Below are 21,344 nucleotides of genomic sequence, written 5' to 3'. Positions count from 1 at the left end.
CATAAGCCTTCAGCTCTGAAGTCTTTTTCCAGCGAGCGGCTCGTCCCGAGCCCCGAAGATGCAATCAAGTGCAGGAGAAAATTGACATCAACTGGAGTCGTAATAGAAGCATTAATATTCAGCTGAAGGCTCGTTCTGCTTCTTGATGCGTGCAAGCTTCGTTAGATTGACACAACCTCGGCGTCTGGTCACTTTTTCCTCATTTAAAAAGACGAGGCTCGTATGGAAGGAGGCTGATAGCTAAAGCGAAGTGAAGTAAATGAATTGACATATGCTTGGCATTTGTGCACCATTTAACATAATCGTTTCACTTTTTCTACAAGTTCGATTTCTACCTGACTAAATTTAGTACATAAACGTGTTGCTCTGCCATATTTAAGTTATTTATTTGAAAACGAGTTTTTGTCTGTCAAAATGATTATAAAATTGACATCAATGACGATGAATATATTAAGATATTATATAATAAAAAGGATGGTTTTAAAACAAGTAACTACAAACTGATCAATTTTTTTTTACTTTGTTGCTACTGTGTTGTGCAGCCAGCTTTACAACTGCCCCCTGCTCTCCCAGTCTGTCCATTTTATTATAATAGGGATATTTCAAGTGCTTAAAAAGGTTGCAGGTTCACTTCCAGCTAGAGGCAACCTGTGGATGTGTGGCATTGGTATGCTCTACCCTGTGTTTGCTCCAGTTTACTCCCTCAATCCACAAAACATAAAGATTGAGGAAATTCTATATAAATGCGAGTGTGTGTCAATGATTGACAAAAAAAATCCAAAAAAAAGTTTGTGTGTTGTGTGTCCTGAAATGTAATGGCTCCCTTTTCAGGGTGTCCACCGTCTCTTGCCCTGAGTTGCGGGGACCCTCACTAGGAAAATCAGTGATGCAAAATATATCAATGTAGAACAGAAATTCTCAATAAGGATGAAAATCAGCTCCTTGGCAGAGGTTTGAGCTTTAAAATGTTTTTTTTGTTTTTTTTTACAAATAAAATTGAAGCTGCATTGAAGTAAAATTGTGATATAAATGCTTCTGAGTCTTTGTTTATAACTTGTTTATAGTACTACTAGCAGAAGCAATAGAAGTAGTATGGCGAAATGAAGTAGAATCAGTCAAAAGTTCAATCTGTGGTACAAATAAAAGGAGAAGTACTAAGTAATATAATTTTTTAAAATGGAAGTAGTTTTAGAGGTTGTAGTAGTTATTGCAGTAGTACTAGTAGAATCAATGCATAGTTCGTCATGAGGGCTGTTTTGAGATCTGTGGTTTCTGTGTCTCATTAGTAATAATGGTACTAGTACTTTTAGTTGTAGAAGTTGTTACAGCATTTTGTTGACTGTGTAGTTATGTGAACAAACTTAACACTTTGAAAAGAATAGTCATTGAAATCCTGTCAAAAAAAAATTCTTTAATTGGGGGCTTATTTTTATTAATTAAATCTCTGCTGAGATCTAAGGAAATCTCTGCTGATGGCACTTCCTGTTTATGATGTTGTCCAAACAAACATCAGAGGTTTAGAAGAGATTTTTTTTGCTTTGAATCCTTACAAAAGTACTTTAGTTAATTTCATGAGTCTGGCAGAAAAACAGCTTGGATATATTTCCAGGACTGTGTTCAGTTGTTTCCAGCCAGAAAGAAATCTTGTCTCGATAGGATACATATTTACAAAATGGAAAGTTGTTATGAAAATAGAAAAGGAAACAACTTTGGTTTTGTCATTTATAGGTTTTTCAGGTAGAAATCCTGTGGGAACGTCTTGCATGTCAATTTTTAGTGTGCCAGACTGCAGTAAAAGACATTATTTCAGGAGCTGGAGCTTTCACACCGGATGTCCAGTGTTTTTTTGTTTTTTTATAAAGCTGGTTTCTATAGAAACCTCTTCATCTCACTGCACTGCATTAGCTCAGACACGAAGGCATCACTCCATCAGGCAGAAAAATTCACACACAGGTGCCTTTTGGAAGCCGATGTTCATCGTCTTTCCATTAGTCTCCTGAAGCTTGAACATTGAACTTTGCTCAATAGGAAGATCAGTGGAGGGCAGCAGTGAGAGTCTGGAGTTTGACACAATGTCAAATGATTAAAACATGGCACAAGAACATGTTGAGTGTGATCTCCCCTGAAAGCTAAAATATTTATTTTGTCATTCCAAATCAGGACAAATTTTTCACGTGGACATCCAGGTGGTTTGCTTAAAGCCAGATGGTTTGTTCAATTTTGTGAACTGTAAAGATGTTTAAGTTTTAAGTGCAAAGGAAAACATGACTAAAATGATTCATGGCTGTTAAATTACAAAAAAAAATGATGTCGAAGGAAAATAAATGTGATTAAGAAACAGAAAAAGATAAAGATGAATCAAACGTTCGACAACAGTCTTACTTCCTGTCACCGAAATTATTGTAAATATGCTTTTTGTTTGGCCAGTGATGTACATTTCTTAAAAAATATAGTATGATTGGGTTTGTTGCACTCTGCCCCTCACCCTATCCAGCTGGGATAGACTTCTAAATTAGAGAACAGAACACCGTGAACAGGTTATAGCCAGTCCCTCACATGGCTTATATAGTAAGAAAAACAGTCGTACATAAACATTTTGACTCGTCAATTTCAATCTGTATGTTTTGACCGTGTGATGAAACTGTCCAGTCTAAGCCTGTCTAAGAACATGTACATGTCTTTACTGAAAACGCTTTTTTCTTGAATGTAAATCTTTTTTACCATAGCCACACCCACTCTGCTGGGAGTGGTCAAACATCGTGGTTTGTCACTGCAAGTCATTAATCCCGGAAGTCTCCAATGGGACTCGTTGTATTAACTAAGCAGCGTTGAATCTAAGAGAGGAAGACTTCAACATTTGAAACATTTAAGTGAGTCAGGGGACTTGGGTTTTCACATAAGTTGCCCTTAAAGTACAAATAATGTGTTTCAGACCCTTATAAACCAAGAAGCCTCGTCTAAACCCTTGTCATTATCTTCGCTATATCATCTTCAAAGAAATGAGTTGCAACTCCGTGACCTGGAATTAAGTAATCACAATTTAACAGATGGTTTAGTTCCCATGTTGACGTCATTGGCAGAAAACCAGTGTAGTGGTCTCTCAGTGTAGCAGAAGGTTTTCAACAGGAGTATTGATCGCTACAAGGATGGCCTGATTTAGGAAACAAGCAGACGCACTAGTAAGACTGCTGTTCTTTTTTTGGATGCAAGACGGGCTCAGTCATCCACAAAAAATGTTTTCTTCGAGCAGGGTCAGTTGAAGAATCCGGTGTTGAAAATGTGTGGTGTTGGTGGTGAAGGATAAGGTACGGTTAGTGCTTTAATTACTTTGTCAAAAAACTTAACACATTTATCATGACTGCGATTAAAACATATTTTCTTTACGTAACATGCAACATATTCTATTCGATTAGCTCACTTGGCAGGGGACTGAATTCACGGATGACTTGAAGAAACACTGTCTGTTAACTAAACCTCTTTGACTCACATCAGTGATGATTTCAATGATCGAGATTGCTGTCGTTAGAAACACTAACTGAACAGTAACCACTTCAATCAACAAATGAACACATGGGATTCATATACATTGGAATTGCCAAAATTTGCAGGAACGAAGAGGAACTGTTTGTCAGGCGATAAAAAAGAAAAATGTACAGTTATTGTGATAGTTAAGTGAATGTTGGGGATTTGATTTGTTTACTGTTGAGTTTTTCATTATTTATTTTCCCCCAAAAGTTTTTTTTCTACAGTGTTGTTTAGTTTTAATGTTTTTATATTTGTTGTTAGTTATTGTAGGTTTCTTTGATCAAGTGAATGTTTGCATTTGAGTTCTTTTGAGAAGAAGAAATGGGCGAAAAATGGCCTGTTGTAACAATCAAAAATATTGTATCGGCTGAAAAAATGAGGATCGGTGAAATTTTTCTTTTTTCAATTATATTTTTTACCTTTTTACTGAGTTCTTTAATCACAGTGTTCAATCAAAAAACAAGATACATTCCCTAGTAACTAGTTACTCGACGAATAACTCAAAGTCACTGAGTTACTTTTAAAATAATTAACTGTAACTAAGGAACTAACTTAGAGTAACTTGCGCACCACTGGTAATAATGAGCACCTTTTTGAGGTACATCACATAGAATCTTACTTTCATGCTCCATTTGAATCCAATATGAATTTGAAAGCCTCTGAATCTCGTGGCACTTTAGAAATGTAAAACAAAAGATGAACAAAATGGTGAGTCAAGTTTCTTAGCAGAAGAAAAAGTGTTTATATGACTAGATTTTTCAAGGACCGGAACCAAATGGCTTCAGTGTCAGACGGACGTCTGGTGGCAACAAAAAAAAAAAATGGACAAAAACTTCTCACATGAGACTTCCTATTGTGACAAATCAAACTCTCCTGTTCCGTCCTTTCCCCGCTGAGAGAACAAGCGTCTGTCTCTGTCTGAAGCATTAGCTTCTCCCTCCGCCAGGCTCTGCATCATGACACGCCGAGGAGGTTCTGATCGATTCATTATTCGCAGCAGCTTGGACGGTTCTGATCGGCCCATTGTCAACAATGGCTGCGAGGACTCAGACTATCGGAGATTAGCTCCGCACTTCTCCAGCCATGAAATGAGGTTTTAAATTTTAACGGCAGCGAAGGCAGTCGGCTGAATGGAGGGATCTCTCCGAACGAACGATTTCTCTGCTATTTCACTTGCACGGCACAATTAACCCTTACTCTCCTCGACAATGTTCCAACTGCAGGGTTACTGTAGCGTTTCTGCCAAATTAATCTCCAATTAGAAAAATGTTTTAGCTTGTCGACCTGTCAGCCGGGTTGATTTTGGATTTTTTACCCTCCTTTTGTTTATAAATCTAGAGAGGAAAGTAGTCTATCTTCATTTGGAGGCGAAACATGACTCATTCTGAGATGACGCATAGACAGGCTGAACAATTTAACGTTGTTTTATTTTCTGAGAAACATGCAGATACAAAGAGTAATGTTTTTTTGAAGAAACATCTTACTTGCTGTGGTATAACCTTTTACCATTTTGGTTTTGAGAATTGTCAACGAAGCTCTGGGTCTTTTAAAAACTGAATCGGACACTCTTTAGTTTGAATTTCAAACAAATAAAATGTCGAATTATCACAGGGTTGCTGTGGAATTATCAATTAATCATGATTAAATATAGTTATTTTTTTCCAATTTTATTTGTCTGACATTTGGTGTAAACAACAGATTTGCTCATTTTTTTTAAATAACTGAGAAAAAGTACCCGGTGTTCAGAACATGCCATAAACTTTCTTATGAGGCTGTGATGGTGTGTGTTGCGAACAGATTTTTTAAAGACTTCATGAGTCTTAAAATATTTTACCAGGAAGTAATATTTCGACCTGACACTTACATTGTAGACAAGTATGCACCACAGCTGTCATGAATCACTTCACAAGGTGACCCACAAGCGGAAGACAGGATAAGTTACAAAAAGAACAACTTAAAAACGCAATAACACCAGAATGTCCACAGGATGGCAACAAGGTCCAAAACAGTACTTTCCAAAAAAATAACAATCAAGTCCAGAGTGCTTTCTCTCAAAAAAACAGTCCAAGGAACACAAGGGGGTATATTCCGACAGAGCAGCAAGAGGCACAATACGATGAGGGGGAAAGAATAAAAGTCAAATCAAACTCTCACCAAAAACAGAGTAACAAAAAACGCTAACTAGGAAAACGTCATGAACAACAATGTCTGAGGAACAAAGTTGGAACAGCAAGCAGGTTGAACGTAGCAGAGTCAAAAATTTACCAGGTGGGACTGGAAATGAGCTGACAAGTGCTGGCTGGAGATCAGCCCCTTAAATCCATCAGGGCTGATTGATCGATCACCAGCAGCAGTGCGACTTTGCAACTGTCAAAGAAAAAAGAAAATGGCGAAGCAGGAAGTACTTTGACAAAATGAAACAAAACAGAAGTGGATCATGACAACAGCAACAAAATGCATCATTAAACTTGATTCTTACACTTATGGACTGTAGTCCAGAGTCCATGTTATCATTGAAGGTATATTATATCCAATATAAACTTCAGAGACTTTTGCATTAAGACATCTAACTAGTGATGAGTATTTATCTATCGCCACTATTTAAAGGCCACAGTCCTTTTGATCAATAGTTGACACTAATGTATTTTGAAAACATATAAAAAGCCAATCCAGATGTGTCATCAGACACATTTTTGTTTATATAAATATAAAGCTTCAGAGTGGTGTTCAGTTTATTCGTATTAATATATTGTATGTATTTGTTTGCACTTACAGGATGTGATGTCATCACTTAATGACACTTTCCATAACTACAGTATTCCTTTTTTTTGTACTTAAATTTCCTGTCAAGAGAGCTAGCATGTTGGTTAGCATCTCTGAAACTTTTGAGTTGCATTCCTGAAAGACAAGTGGACAAATGGGTATAAGTTACTTTATTTTTTCTCTGCTCCACTACCAACAAAAGCGAGGTCGGCTATAAAGCAAAGCAGAGATGAATGGATAAGAACAATTTTACTCTGAAAGGATGCAAAAAAAGTTGCATAACAGTTAATAGTCGGACAAAATAAACAATAATTAATACAATAAATAGATAATCACATGGGACTTCTTGAATTGGAAATGAAGACTGTTAGGATTCTAACAGATGCATCAGATGGAATACTAAACAAAATAAACAAGCAAAAAAATTGGGCCAAATGTTTTAGTTTATTAGAGATAAAGAAACAGTGAAACTCTTCAAAGGTTTTGGTCGACTTTTGTGGGTTGGATTATTCCTGTTGTTGCTTCAGGTACTAATGTTTTATTGATGTTGTTTTTTTTTTCTTTCATCCAGGGATTTCTGGATATTGACCTGACAGACCTGAGGAAAGGTGGTGCGAACATCACTGGCTTCCAGCTGGTCAACAACTCTGAGCCGAGCATCCATCGTGTGGTCCAGCAGTGGTTGGAGTTCGACAACAAAGACTCAAAAGTGCCCAAGAGCAGCCTTAAAGTACATATCTTTTGCTTCGCTTTCATCATGCGGCAACGGCGCCTGTAAATCTCTAAAAATGTTTTTGATGAGTCAACGCGTTTTGCTTGTGAAAGAAATGGATTTGACTGAGAGCAGCCAGAATATCTTCACTTGCCTTAAAGCAAACTGTGGCTGCATCGTGACGTAAACTAGAATATGAACATTAACCCTTTGCTGAATATCCTATTGCTGTCCTCAGGATTTGTGCACATTTTAAACTTAACTTTATCCTTTCTATAGATCAAACACGTGCATGTATAATTATGTTAAAAGTGCAATGAACGCACACAACTGCAGTGTTGAGTTCACTGAGAGGGGGTGTGGGGAAGAATAGAGTGTTGGAAAAAACTTGGAAAGTGAATCAGGAAAAGGTTTTTCTTGGGAAAGGTTTTTTAATTTCAACCCAGGAACTTATTCATATCCTATCACACAGTTAAAAACACCTTAACATCGCCATTATCAACCTGCAGATAAACTGAATACTTATATTAACTAACGGATATGGAAAAAGTAAAATTACTTGCTAAAAGGACATTTTTTAACAGTTCTATGGCTATAAAATCAAAGTTAATAAATCCATGAAAGGATTTTATGCAGATAAATGTACGTAAAAACAATTACGACATCGTAAAAAAGAGAAAAATAAAAAGGTAAAATAAAACGTTAAAAAACCAAATAATCAGAACAGATCTCCCGAGGCTTTCTTTTTTGGTATATTCTGTTGTTCTGATGTTCTGGTACAATTGTTATCAGTTTTATTTTTGAGTGCTAAGCCTTTGAATGTAATTGTTTTAATGTTTATTTTCAGAGTATATCTTTTTGATTTAAAAAAATGTGTAAAAGTACTCATGTCCGGTTTATGTTCACACAGTACACAGGCGCTCTGACATACGACGGCGTCAAAGTCATGTCCACGGCCTTCCAGAATTTACGGAGACAAAGGATAGACATCTCTCGAAGGGGCAACGCCGGGGAGTGTCTTGCCAACCCACCAGCTCCCTGGGGGCAGGGCATCGACATCCAGAGAGCCTTACAGCAGGTCAGTGGAACACACAGATGCACTGTCACACACAGAAGCTATATTCCCGGACTAAAGTCCTGAGTGGCATGTTGCTTAAATGCTCTTGAGTTGGTGAACGCTCAACAAATTAGGTCTCATTCTGTCATGTAAAGTTCACATTAAGTTCTCAGAGAAACGCTTCTGTATCAAATGTGACATCATGGCTGGTAAACAAAACCTGCAGGCGCCAACACTCCGCCTGTGATCGTCATGAGTTACGACGCGTCAGAAATCGAGTTAAAAAAACAACAAAAATAGTTGCTCATAAAGCCAGGGACGTGGAGTTGTGCAGATTGCAGCTCGACGAGGTTTGATAGTGAGGCGTGTGATGATGTGATGGATACATCATCTCTGTGGTCCTGCATATGGAGCATGTACTTGTCTAAAGCCCGCGGCTCAGTCTGCCGAGCGCGCCGGCCTGCTCGGTGTCAATCCAGCCATCTGCCTGTGGATAGACTGGATAGCGAAGCTGTGCGCGCTCAATTAACTTGGTCACACAGCCAACACAAACACACCGCACACACACACACACTCACCGTCTGTCATTCACCTCCGTTGGGACAAAGTCACTGTAGTGACAAATGAACACAAACACACGAGAGCTTCCACTTGCTTACAGTTTAAGAACGACTCGAAAAACACTTGTTTCAGCGTCCTGACGTGAAGATCCCAGCGAGGACTTCTGGTCCGATCTAAGCATGACGATACCCGCTTCTTCACTTACAGGTCCGAATAGACGGTTTGACGGGTCACATCCAGTTCAACGAGAAGGGCCGGAGGACCAATTATACTGTGAGCGTGATGGAACTGGCTCCATCTGGACCTAAGAAGGTACATCTGTTGCTCTGATTTAACTACAAACCCGAATGTTAAAAGTAAAACTGGCCTTGAGGTACCGGTTTGATTTACTCACCCAAACATCGTTGAGCATTTTACTGCATTAAAAAGCAATTTTCAAAAATTGTCAAGAAAAATAAATAGGTCGCTGAAAGACCAAAGTTCAATATCAGGCGAAAAGAAATGTTGCCCAAGTTGTGAAAATGTGATTTTTTTGAAGTCTTAAACAACCAGAAAAATTGACCATTTTCACTCCAACAATTATAAAACAAATTGCACCAAAAATCAACGTCTCTAAAAATGTAGAAAAATGCAGCAAAACCAATTTGAATGACTGGCGGAACGTTGTAAACACAATTAAATGTTAAAATTGTTATATTCTGATGTCTAAAAAACAGAAAAAAATATCGCCTTTTTTTTTTTACTTAAAAGTTTGAAGAAATACCCAAATATCAATCTATAAAAATTGGGTAAAAATTCAGCAAAACCAAAAGTCAATATCAGGCAGACCATGTGAACACAAATAAAAAATTTTCTAATGCTTAAAAAAAAGAAAACGGAAAAAAAACCTCCTTTTTTCACTTAAAAAGTAAAAAATAGGCTTAAAAAATCAAAGTCTCTGAAAATGTGGTAATATTGCCTCAAAACCAAACTTCAATATCAGGCAGACCATTTGTACACACAAAAAAAAATTGAATTGGGATTAAGTTCAACTGAAGAAGATCCTGAATTTCAGATAACAAAGTTTATGGTTTTAATATATGGAAAGGGGAGACAGGAGGGTTGATTGGGTAAAAAAAGAGAAGAGATGGTATGACTGAATTGGAAGGGTGATGGAAATAGGTTAAGACTAAAAAGAGACTCACTTGTTGCAACCCCTGATTGGACAGGCTGTAATAAAAATAATTATAAAAGGGGAAAAGATGCAATCCAAACATCGGGCCAAACAAAATAAATATTCATGAAGGAAATGTGTCTAATTTAATTTTCATTCTTTGAGGTGTTATGGTATCTTAATTATCTCTGTGTTTTTACTTCCTAACTTAACAAATTCCTTTCAACATTAGTTTGACCCTTTTGATGGACATCCATTATATCTGTCCCTAATCTTATCTTAAAAAATGATCTTAACGTGAACATTTATCGACAACAATCGGCTGGGCACATCAAATGAGTTGGCTGGCCGTATTTGGCCCCCGGCCAGAATTTGAAAACATTCAGCTAAACTGCAGAATTCATTACGAATCTGGACGGAAAACATCTTAAAAAAAACTCCCACTCAACCTTCTCATGATCGATGCTTACATTAAATAATTGGATACGCTTCTCGTTACAGGTGGGCTACTGGAACGAGGACGAGAAGTACGTGACCACCGCCACCTTCACGAGGGGCAGCAACGACACATACGGCCTTCAGAACAGAACCTATATCGTCACCACGATATTGGTGAGTCGGTTTAAATCCACAGCTGGAAGGATTTTCTCCCGCAGGCTACAGGGAGGATGAGATGGATCAACGCAGGGTGGCATTTTTCATTTTCTTCAATGATAGAGTTCCTTAAGGTTCAGACCCCTGAACGGATTCGGCTGACATCTGTGATTGTATTTCGCTCTCCTACCTCCTTTTTCTTCCCTCTTTTCTGCTTACTTCTGTCCGAGTGGCTCCAAACAGAGTCGCAATCTCTTAATCCCAGAAAAACACTTTCTTATCTTAATATGGTATAACACTATTGCAGTACGGCATTTACCTTCAAATGTACCTGCAATTATGATGTTATCTTTAGGTCTGGCTTCCTGATCCACAATTGAGATTTATTGATTCTTCATCTGCTTATTTACTGGATAGAACATTAAAAAAAAAGTCGAGGGTTAGATTACCAAGTATGTAAACAATGTGATACTGAAGAGAGAATTGTGTCTCGACAGACTTAGTCAATCACCATGAACAAGAGGACCTTGAATCTTGAACAATGAATAATTTTCAAGACCCAATAAAATAGAAAACAGTTAAGTTTTTAGCTCTACTAAGGATATATTGTGACATGTACTTGAACTCATCTTCATGAGATTTTCAGGAAATGTTAAGGAATTATTTTATAGTCTTTGTAAGACCATTGCTGTGTCTCAAATCACATACTTCTCTTAGTATACTAGAAGTTAGTATGCATCAGGATAGTGTACATACTAACTAGTACGCAAATTCTCAACAGATAGTATGTCTCAAATCAAATACTGCTGCTACGCACTAACAGGAAATGACGCAACAGCTTCTTCTTCTACTACGATTTAACGATGGTTGCAACCAGCTGTTGGAACACTAGCGACACCTGCTGGCAGCACGTTTTGCAAGTTTGGAAAAAGAAATAAATAAAAAATATGAGAATCGAAATATTCGCGAGATATTTAAGCTGGTATCAGCACCGAAGACGTGTTTATCCTCCTACTGCTGCAGAAAATGCACCTGTAAGTATATGTATATATATGCATTTATATATGACGTAACTTCCGTTTAAAATGTCACTAAGATGGCAACTGTTTAGGGTGGTTTGTGTCCATTGAACCATGCTTAGTTTTGTGGGCGTTTTAGTACGACAACTTAGTGTGCATGGCGCACTAAATTTCGTATAAAGAATTGAGACGCACTTACGCACTAATAATACTAACTTTGAATACTCAAGTATGTGATTTGAGACACAGCACAAGACAGTGTTAAGACTGGAGACAGTCAAGACCAAGACATGACCAAGAAAGAACAAGTCCAAGACCAAGACTTTCTCAGATAAAGAACAAAAAAGAAATAAAACATAATATACATGATAACTTGCTTGAGTTGAACATTACCATTGTTTTGGTTTTGAACTGGCAATTCATCTCTGGAGTGGGTTGTAAGCAAATTGTTCCTACTTATGTAGAGCTTTTCTATGCTTGTACAGCACCCAAAGCACTTCACACTAAGTTACACATTCACCTATTCACATACACAATCACACACTGATGGGAGTAGGCTGCGATACAGCATGCCATTTCAACCATTAGGAGCAATCAGAGTAAAGTTTCTTGCTTAGGGACACAATGCCACAATCTGATCCAGAACTTGGATTGAACCCTCAACCTCTCAGACCACGTGTCAACCACTCTACCATCTGAGCTATGACGCCCCATTGTGAGGAGACGTGCCTTGGTATCATTTGAGAAGCAGAAAAAGGATGACGGTCCGTTAGGCTTTGAGACTATAGTCAAGACTATAGACCACTTCTGTAGTCGCAAGAAGATTAGTATAAATGTATACTCGTTGGAATACTTCTCAATCTCTTGGTGCAACCTCTTTAGATGGTTGGTGCCTCTGGACAGTTTCCTCCTCCAGTGTACGAATGTTCCGGCCCAGCACCGTATGACAATTTTTCTGTTGAACGCAAATGATGAATCTGAAAAAGTAGCCCTCATTAGCAACAGCACGATTTATCGTAGACGAATGTTAAATGAACGCTTGTGTGTTTGCTTTTGCCAATAAGTCAGCGGAATACCAATTAGTGTGATAATGAAAAAGCTTGAAGATGAATAAGTCAGAATATCACATATATTTGCTGAAGTAAAAGAAAGTCGGCCTTAAATGGCTCCTTAAATTAGGAAAAAACATTTCATCTTACATGTGTCACATTCCAAAGACTGTGACAGTAACATTTAATAATATAAAGTTCAACATCTTTAGTCCTTGTGTTTTAAAAACTTTCCGGTCACAGAGTGAAACATAAACTCCTGTCGGGGTTCCAGGTTTTTCTCCAGTGAGATAAATTGGCTCGTCGTCTCGATGGCTACGAGAGAAGATAAGAAGTCATTGTGCTCCGCGAGCAGCTTTTTTACACCTTTGTAACTTTGCTGCTCAGCGAGCCGGAGCTCCAGAGACTGTGTTGTTTCGCCATCATGCAGGTGTAGCTCCGAAGATTTCTGACAATGCAAGCTGTTCCAACCTGCACACGGGAGTCGAGCCGGGGTCATCCGGAGATTTGGGGCAGCGAAGCAGACCGTATTTAATGGGGCACGAGCATTTTGTGCCTGCCTGGCCGCGGCTTCGCACTATAAACCAGGCCATGACTGGAATTTCGAGACTTATTTTTAAATCCCTTGGAGTGGGGTATTATTAGCCGCTTCCTGTGGAATTATTTTAATTGGTGGAATAATTGTGTTTTTCAAATGGCCTCAGGGCTTGTTTAAAAGTGCAGGCAACTCGCGGACACTGAGGTGTGCACTCGTAGATAGCCACGAAGTCGGGGGCGAGCTCGTGCCACATGTAAGGTCAGGCCTGGACGCCCAAAGGGTCCAATGAAAAAAGTCTAAAGTAGGCCAGCGAATATATATTTTCCCAGTGAGTCATGTGTATAGTTGACTGTAGTTGTTAGATGGGTCTACAAAAATTGTGAATTAAAATACAAATTGAATTATTGTATTAATGCAATGAAGGACAAGATAAAGGTTGACACAATCATTGAAAAACATGCTTTTTTTCTTTCGAATATAAAAAAATGTTATTTGTTATGCTTTGAGCAAGGAGAGTAATAATAAAAACATGTTTATCGAAGAAGAAAAAAAGACACATTCACAAATAAATGTATGACATGGATAAATAAATAATGAAAGAAATGTTTTTTTACATTGACAAGATAATTTTTTATTTTTTTAAATCAATTCATTATGTTGTATACTTTGTGGGTTAAAATTAGAGAGGGATCAATAAAGTTTATCTATCTATTATGTTAAAAGTGTTTGTTCGACATTTATGCAGAAATGCATCTGAAAAACATAAATATTTTGAGTTTTTGGTGGCTGGTTAAACAAATCAGTATCTGTGGGTTAAATATTGTCCTTTGACCTGTAACAGTCCTATTCGATATGAAATATTTACCATAATAACATCTATATTTTCATTTCATTGTCTGTGTTTGTTTCATTGTTGTGAAGTATAATGAGCGACTCTGTCAAACGTGTGCTTGTTTGTCTCGGTAACATTTGGTCCAAGTGTTCAAACACTGCCAAGACGTGAGCCAATGTGGTGAATAAGTAGGTTTAGTGGAGCAGAAAATTTAAATTTGGAAACAAAACTTGGGTTCTGTGCTTCTTTATCACGAGCTGGCAGCACACTTTCCACTAACAAACAGACTTGACTCGACCCAAAGACTCTTAAATGTGGTTTAAACTTGTCAGTGTGAGAAAAGTCACCTAGAAGTATTTAAAAAAAAAAAAGGTCTGTCAACAGATAAACAAAAGGCTCCGTCTGCACAACAGAATATGTTTTAGATCTGCTTGTTTGACATTGCTGAATGACAGCAGATCTCAGTGGGACTGTTCACGGTCAATGAGTCCCCGAAGCCCGAATGTATGCCAATCCCCACGAACCAGTGTGTCTGGAAGTGTGTGTGCAGAGCCGTGTCATTGTGGGTTTCCGTTGCACTGCACACCATACTTTCCCATCCGAAGTCTCCCCGGGGCGCTGTTTTCCTATCACTGGGTTCAGGGTTTTTCATGTGTAACAATGATTACCATCACCTCAACCATAAAGAGCACCAGATAACTGTCCCACACTGAGGGACGCATTTGTGTGAACCCCTGATGAAATATGATGTCAGGATTTTCCCGGCTCAGCGCAGGTTTAGCTACATATAACAACATGTGGGAATTGTGCTACCTTCATGTATCAGTGTGCACTCGGGGTTGGCTTTTCTTCAGGTCGGGATGAAATGCTTGTTTCTCTCTAAGACAGCCCCAGGTGTGGAGTTGGGAGTAGTAGCACCGTTGTAAGATGTAATTACTGGAGAATTGTGACCCGGGGGGGTCAGAGAGGGACCCATTCCTGCTCTGACCAACACTATGACAAACATTTTCTTTTTTGATAAGCCTGTCTTTCTGTGTTCTCTGAAGCATGAACTAACATTACGCTATATATATATATCTCAAGACATGAGCCAGAGGAGTTTCTAAAAACAGGACTATGAGTCCCAAAAGTCTAGAATAAATAAGATAGTCAGGTGAGTTGATACAGGGTTACTGGAAACTACATAAAACCTTGGAGATACAGAAAAAACAGGCCAGCATTTACATGGAGTTCAACACTAAATCTCACAGAAGGCAAATGACCATTGGATTGTCTCGAAATCAACTCGCCTACAACTACTTTTTACATTTCAATTCAACCGTCACCTGACAAAGTTCTCACTATCACCTCTGCCAAGGCTGTTTTTATGATTGTCACGCAAGTAATATTTTAAGGAATTTGCAACAAGGCATTCGGGTGATGTGGCAGGGTGGCAGTTTTTTCAAGAAATGGTCTCCATAAAAGGAGCACACCTCCCAAAAGGAAGTCTTAGTTGATGGCTTGAAAAAAATACACACCTCCGGATGCTTAAGATGATGCCTCTCAAGTAGTCAACTGGTAGATAAAATAAGAGTCTCCGCCTTGCGATGGTTACCGTATTTTTCCACACCCACTGTCAAGGTCCGTTATTTCACATATAAATTGCACCAGATTATCAGGCACATCAAGCGAAACAAAAAAGCCAGATACGTCTGACAAACTTTAATAAACAGTCACAATATCTTTTAACCTCATTCAGTTGTTACATGTAAAAAAAAAAGAAAACACCATGTGATATGGTGAAAATAGCTCTCACAACACATAAAATACAACACAATACACCTATTCTTTTCAGTTCATTCCTCGCCCACAAAACCCTCAAATTCTTCATCTTCAGTTTCGAGTTTAAAAGTTGGTCTTGAATATGTGTTTACCTTTTGTCATCCACTGCTCCCATGCAGCTCGTAGGTTAACCTTACGCTTGGCTATGGCTTTAAACACTGCTGTGGATAGCGTCGGTAAGAGCTAACAAAATACTAGAAAAGTGGATTTTTTTTTTACAACAAAGCATACAATTAAATATCTAGAATAGAAGGAGGAATTTTTCATTCCTCACCAATTTTTTGGGGTCACTACATAAAATGGCTAAAACTTTGAAAGTCAGGATACAAGTTTTTTTTGTGGTGACTCAACAACATTCTTGAGTCATTGAAGATTCACCGATTTAATCATGTGAAGTTTAGCCCTTGTCAGAGGTATGCATTGTCTCGGTTATTCTCTCATGGTCGATTGGGCCCATGATATTGTTATAACTACTTCTTTCTACTGGTTCACTAAAACGTCATCCATTGTGTCGTCCTTATCCCGCCAGGAGTCGCCATACGTGATGCACAAGAAGAACCACGAGCAGCTCACCGGGAACGACCGGTACGAAGGATACATCGTGGAGCTGGCGGCAGAGATCGCCAAACACGTGGGCTACCAGTACAAACTGAAGGTAGTATCCGATGGAAAGTATGGCGCCAGAGATCCCGAAACGAAGATGTGGAACGGCATGGTTGGAGAACTCGTGTACGGGGTAAGTCCACTCATCATGTCGGGGGTTTCGTAAAATCAATGCTGTGTTGTTTTCCTGCAGAAAGCCGACGTCGCTGTCGCTCCGCTGACCATCACCCTGGTCCGCGAGGAAGTCATCGACTTCTCAAAGCCCTTCATGTCACTTGGAATCTCCATCATGATCAAGAAACCTACTAAATCCAAACCAGGCGTATTTTCCTTCTTGGACCCGCTGGCTTATGAGATCTGGATGTGCATAGTGTTCGCCTACATCGGCGTCAGCGTGGTCCTCTTCCTGGTCAGCCGCTTCAGTCCGTACGAGTGGCACTCCGAGGACTACGAAGAGGGGGCGGAGCCTCAAAGCCCCACACAAGCCTCCGCCTCCAACGGCCTCCAGCAGGGCCAGACGTCGACCCAGCAGAACGTGCAACAGCAGAGTCCGGAACAGACCAACGAGTTCGGGATCTTCAACTCCCTCTGGTTCTCTCTGGGCGCCTTCATGCAGCAGGGCTGCGATATCTCCCCACGGTAAGACGCTGAGGGATGTCAAACTCTTGTTTTTTTTGTCGACAACACGAGAGCCTTGTTGTTTCTTCTCAAACTTTTTCATAGCCAACATTTATAAAAGTTTGATGAGCTGTGTTGCTGATCGCTGTGTCGTGCCTCTCTCTCCTGTCACCAAATATTCATGAACTGTTGCATCCTGCTGCAAGCCTCATCTGCCAGCCGCCCCCCGCCCCCTCCTGATCCATCTGTCCTACCAAACTATTGACTAATTGATCCCTTCAACTATCTTGGGGTGGATGGTAAATATCCTCTGCTCTTGAAGGGCCGTCGTGAGAGATCTCAGAGTGAGTATTGAGCTCTGTGCAGTTGCCTTCCCCTCAAGTGGTCTCATGAGTTGTGGCATAAAACCATTCTCCAAAGGTCACCAATTAAAAATCCCATTAAGTGTGCGAAATTAAAGACACTGGGGTCGTCTCTCCGAGGTTTCCGGGGGGACTTGAAGGAGATGATAATGTCAGGATTGTCTCTGTGAGCTCTGAACCAGTCGACACTGGTGAGGTCGTGAGTGTGCACCCGGCTTTGTGTGGCTTTGTGATGAGGATGTCGTTTTGAAATCATGAAATGTTGGTCACACAGAAGCTCAGAGGATCACTCAAGACTTGCATGTTAGAACATGACAGGAAGTCTTGAAGGTCATTTAGCATGAAGAAAAAATGAAGCAGATTACATGACAAAGGTTCCTAATCCAAAGTGAGTTGCATTACCAGGATCCTCACTTCAAATGTGTGCATTGTGTGAGTTAGTTTTGGAATACTTGCACCTATTAGTATCAAAGTTACTTCAAATATGCTGTGTATTGGCAAGAATCTGGAGATACGATACGCATCGTGATGCAGGGACCATGATACGATATATTGCGATATTTTGCGATACTCTAGGAACAAGGATACCTTTGTATTGTTTTCCAAGTACTTGACACTGGTGTTGCAGAATTTATACAACATGATTCTTGATTAAGTTTTAACTGCTTTCATGTTTCCTCTCGACGATGATCTTGTGGGATTTTAACTTTAATTTAGCTGCCTAGTGGCCGGAAGATTAATTGCAACACAAAAATGAACAATTGTCGTCAATATTTGCATGCTAATTGTAAACATTTTAATTATTTTATTTTACACACGCATGATTAAAACTATGGCAACACAAAAACTGTGCTTTGATATTTAATTAATTAATCTATTTATCGATACGGTGCTGTTGAATATCGATAGATTATTGTGCAATATAATAATGTAATATATCGATATGTTTAAACACCCTTAATCTTAAATGCTAAAAATGGTATCAAATGATAAGTTCAAGTAAATGTGGGGTTTTAATATAATAATCATTAAATAAATTATAATATAGGTGGAAGCGTGCATTTACCGAACGTCTCATTTTATTTCAGAATCAGAAAACTTTTGTTGTTAACACATCACTAGAACTTGTAATTACAGCTTTTAAAAATGAAATTAGGAGTCAAATGAAAAGAGATGAATAAAATGAAAAACACAATAGATTAAAATAAAATAAAAATCCAGCGACCTTCATGATTTATAGGTTTATTCAAACAACTTTGTTGCATTTTGATTGTAATTATAGTGTTTCTTCAACAATATTTTTTACCTAAAGGATCTGGATTCGTTTTTGAAATACCAAGACCACAGACAATTAGTAAAAAGTTGTAACTTGTATGTAGCCACAACCAGATCCATGGAATGAAGCTACAACCAGGAAAACTCATCTAATATTCCTCACTTGTATCATTATTGTGAGTTTTTTTATAAAAAAAAAAAAATTAAATGAAATCTTTATCAGCAGTTTGCTCAAACAATTAAAAAATATTTCTCAAATATCAAAGATCACTGAACGATAACAGCAGTGGTAACACTCATTCCCTCATGTATGACAAAATTACAGTAACATGCAACCCTCGATTTTTTTTTAATCTTCTTCCAGCAGGTTTTACAGCTTCTGACATTTACAGAATGTTTTTCAATTTGTTAGCGACAAATACAAATATCAGCAGGCACAAAATCTCTGCACCTGCCCACTTCCCTGGGCAATAACCTGACATTTAGCCTTTTCTGCCCGGAGACTCGGCTGGACTTGATGCTGGATGAAGGCTTTTTGTACTATGTTTACACCCGGAGAACACATCTGCGATAATTATTGATTCCCTCACACGTTCCGCAAGGAGAGAATGTCACCGCCCGTCATCAAGTGGTCACTTCCCCTGTGGATCGTCTTCATGTGCACGAAACAAACATGCAGATTTGTGTCCCTCAGGCTAAGCTTGACCACAAACACTGACTCATGCATATTTCTTTATTATTTGCATTCATTGTTCTCAGGGGAGACTTTATACGAACAGCTGTGAGGCAGACTAGAGTAACCAGGCACTGACATTTTTTATTGTTTTAATCTTTTCAAGTAAGAAAATATCTTGAAACGCACAATGAATCATGGTGAACATTGTTTTTATTTGTTCCATCATAGGTAGGAAAGAGCAGCAATAAAAAAAACAGCAATAGAGAAGGAATACAAAATATATCAGCATAGACATATTTCAATTTCCACTTCTATTTATTCCCAATTTCTTCACGCAATAATAATTGTATGTATTCACTTGCTGTTTTGTAATTTTAGTTGTATTTAACTATGATACTAGTATGGTTTTTACAAGCCATTAGATCCAGATTAAGTGTTCTGAATTATATAATGCATGTTGCAATGTCATTGTAAATACAAATCTACACTTTTACTGAATTTTACTAAGAACATGAACAATGAACCAGGTCAGAAAACCACTCAGAACTTTTCAGTTAAGAATACAATTTAATTTAGGTAAAATCATGTGTACAAAAAATCATATTTGAAACCTGTCCTTTACCATGAGTGCTTGAGTTTCTTGGTTATTACAAAGACACTGTTTTGTTAAATTGACATTAACATCACCAAAACTATTGCAGGAGCCAAAGTTTAAAAAATAAAATAAAATCCTCTGAACTTTAAACTGTTCAAACTGTTTAAAAATAAATATTTGTCGAACTAATATTTCAAGTAAGGTACATTTTTATCGAAACAGTTTACATGCTCGCTTGTTGGTGGTTAGGCTAGGTGGTGGATAACGGCTACTATTTACCTTTCCATAACATTTATTTTTTATTTTTGAAGATATATACATTTTCTGTAAATCTTCTATTAGATAATATGATTTTTCTAATTTAGAAAATGAGTGTAGCTTAAAACTGGCAAACATTATTGCACTTTGTTTGTGGTGTGAATTGGCTAGAATCTGGTGATATGATACCTATGCTGATACAGGGGCAACAATCTGATATTTTGCGAGATAGAGTCATACTGCAGTAACAAGGATATAATTGTATAATTGTCCAGTACTTGACTCTGTAATTGCTTTCATTGTTTTGAAATATGTCAAAACATCAGCTTTAAAAGATGCTGTACTTTATCCGCTCGTTCTCAGTCATCACTGTAATCTTGTAGGATTTCATTGTTTCTTTAGCTGCGAAGGACGTCATGATTGCTGCCATCTAGCTGCTGTACATTTTATTGCAACACAAAAATGTACAAACACCAAGAATATTTGCATGTTAATTGTAATTAAATAAAAACAATTTTATTTTACGACTAATTTATTGAACTATAAACCATTAAAGGACTAGGGTTAAGAAATAAAATATGGTTTGAAAGGAAAAAAAAGATGTGAGGTTGAAAATCAATACAGTATTGTGGAAAAATATTGCAACCTATCAGCTCCTGATGTTTATGCATTATCCCTTAGAGAGTGCACTTTGTTCCTTAATTACGTTGCATAATATTTATAATGTTTTGTTTTCTAGAGAAACTTCATTGTTCAGATTTTTTACTTCAAGAAGAAAATCCAACTTCGGCCTTTGGTAAAAAATAAATAAATAAAAGTCACCACTTCAATCGATAAATATTTATGGCTTTCAAAGGTCTTTTGTGGAACCAGGCCTGGAAGTCGGTATGGAGGCTGTAAAAATCCCAGCAGGGGCTCCAGTTTGACATGTGGAGCGGTCTGCAGCGTAGCAATCATGGCAACCGCCTCTGCATGAAGTCTTCAAAACGTACACGGTGAATGTTTCACCTGACTGGCTGCTGCCCTGGAGGAATGTTCTCCTCCAAACATTCGGGTGACCTAGTTGCTCCACTTTGCATAACTGCATGCAGAGGTGCCTTCAAATGGATGTCGGCGGCAACTGTGTCTTTGTCGGAGAACAATAACATCATCAATCCTCACGTCCAGGGTTTTATTTTCATAAGCAGTCTGTGCTGTCAGTTCTGTTCTCGAGAAAGACAATTTAAGGATCTGCTGGTTGTGAACAATAGGCATCCTTTTTAAATGTCTTGGAAATGTCTTAATTCGAGGTGAAAACTTGTTGAAAAGCCGCCAAATTAAATCAATTTGTGTC

The 21,344-nt window shown here is 38.3% G+C and overlaps 1 protein-coding gene across 3 annotated transcripts in view; it reads left to right on the top strand.

The window, feature by feature from the left end:
• Positions 1-21,344, top strand: part of gria1a (glutamate receptor, ionotropic, AMPA 1a) — a 92,220-nt gene that overhangs the window by 36,194 nt on the left and 34,682 nt on the right. For all 3 annotated transcript variants that reach the window (XM_087799626.1, XM_087799624.1, XM_087799625.1), the window contains exons 6-11: positions 6,860-7,018; positions 7,911-8,078; positions 8,826-8,930; positions 10,273-10,383; positions 16,154-16,360; positions 16,421-16,866. In XM_087799626.1, coding sequence (XP_087655752.1) covers positions 6,860-7,018; positions 7,911-8,078; positions 8,826-8,930; positions 10,273-10,383; positions 16,154-16,360; positions 16,421-16,866 — 1,196 coding nt within the window. The remainder of the gene's footprint in view (positions 1-6,859; positions 7,019-7,910; positions 8,079-8,825; positions 8,931-10,272; positions 10,384-16,153; positions 16,361-16,420; positions 16,867-21,344) is intronic.

The sequence above is a fragment of the Callionymus lyra genome, chromosome 9 (genome assembly GCF_982586985.1).
Source record: "Callionymus lyra chromosome 9, fCalLyr1.hap1.1, whole genome shotgun sequence".
Lineage (NCBI taxonomy): Eukaryota > Metazoa > Chordata > Actinopteri > Syngnathiformes > Callionymidae > Callionymus > Callionymus lyra.
Note: the sequence above shows the minus strand (reverse complement) of the source record. Positions and strands in the feature narration are given on the sequence as shown.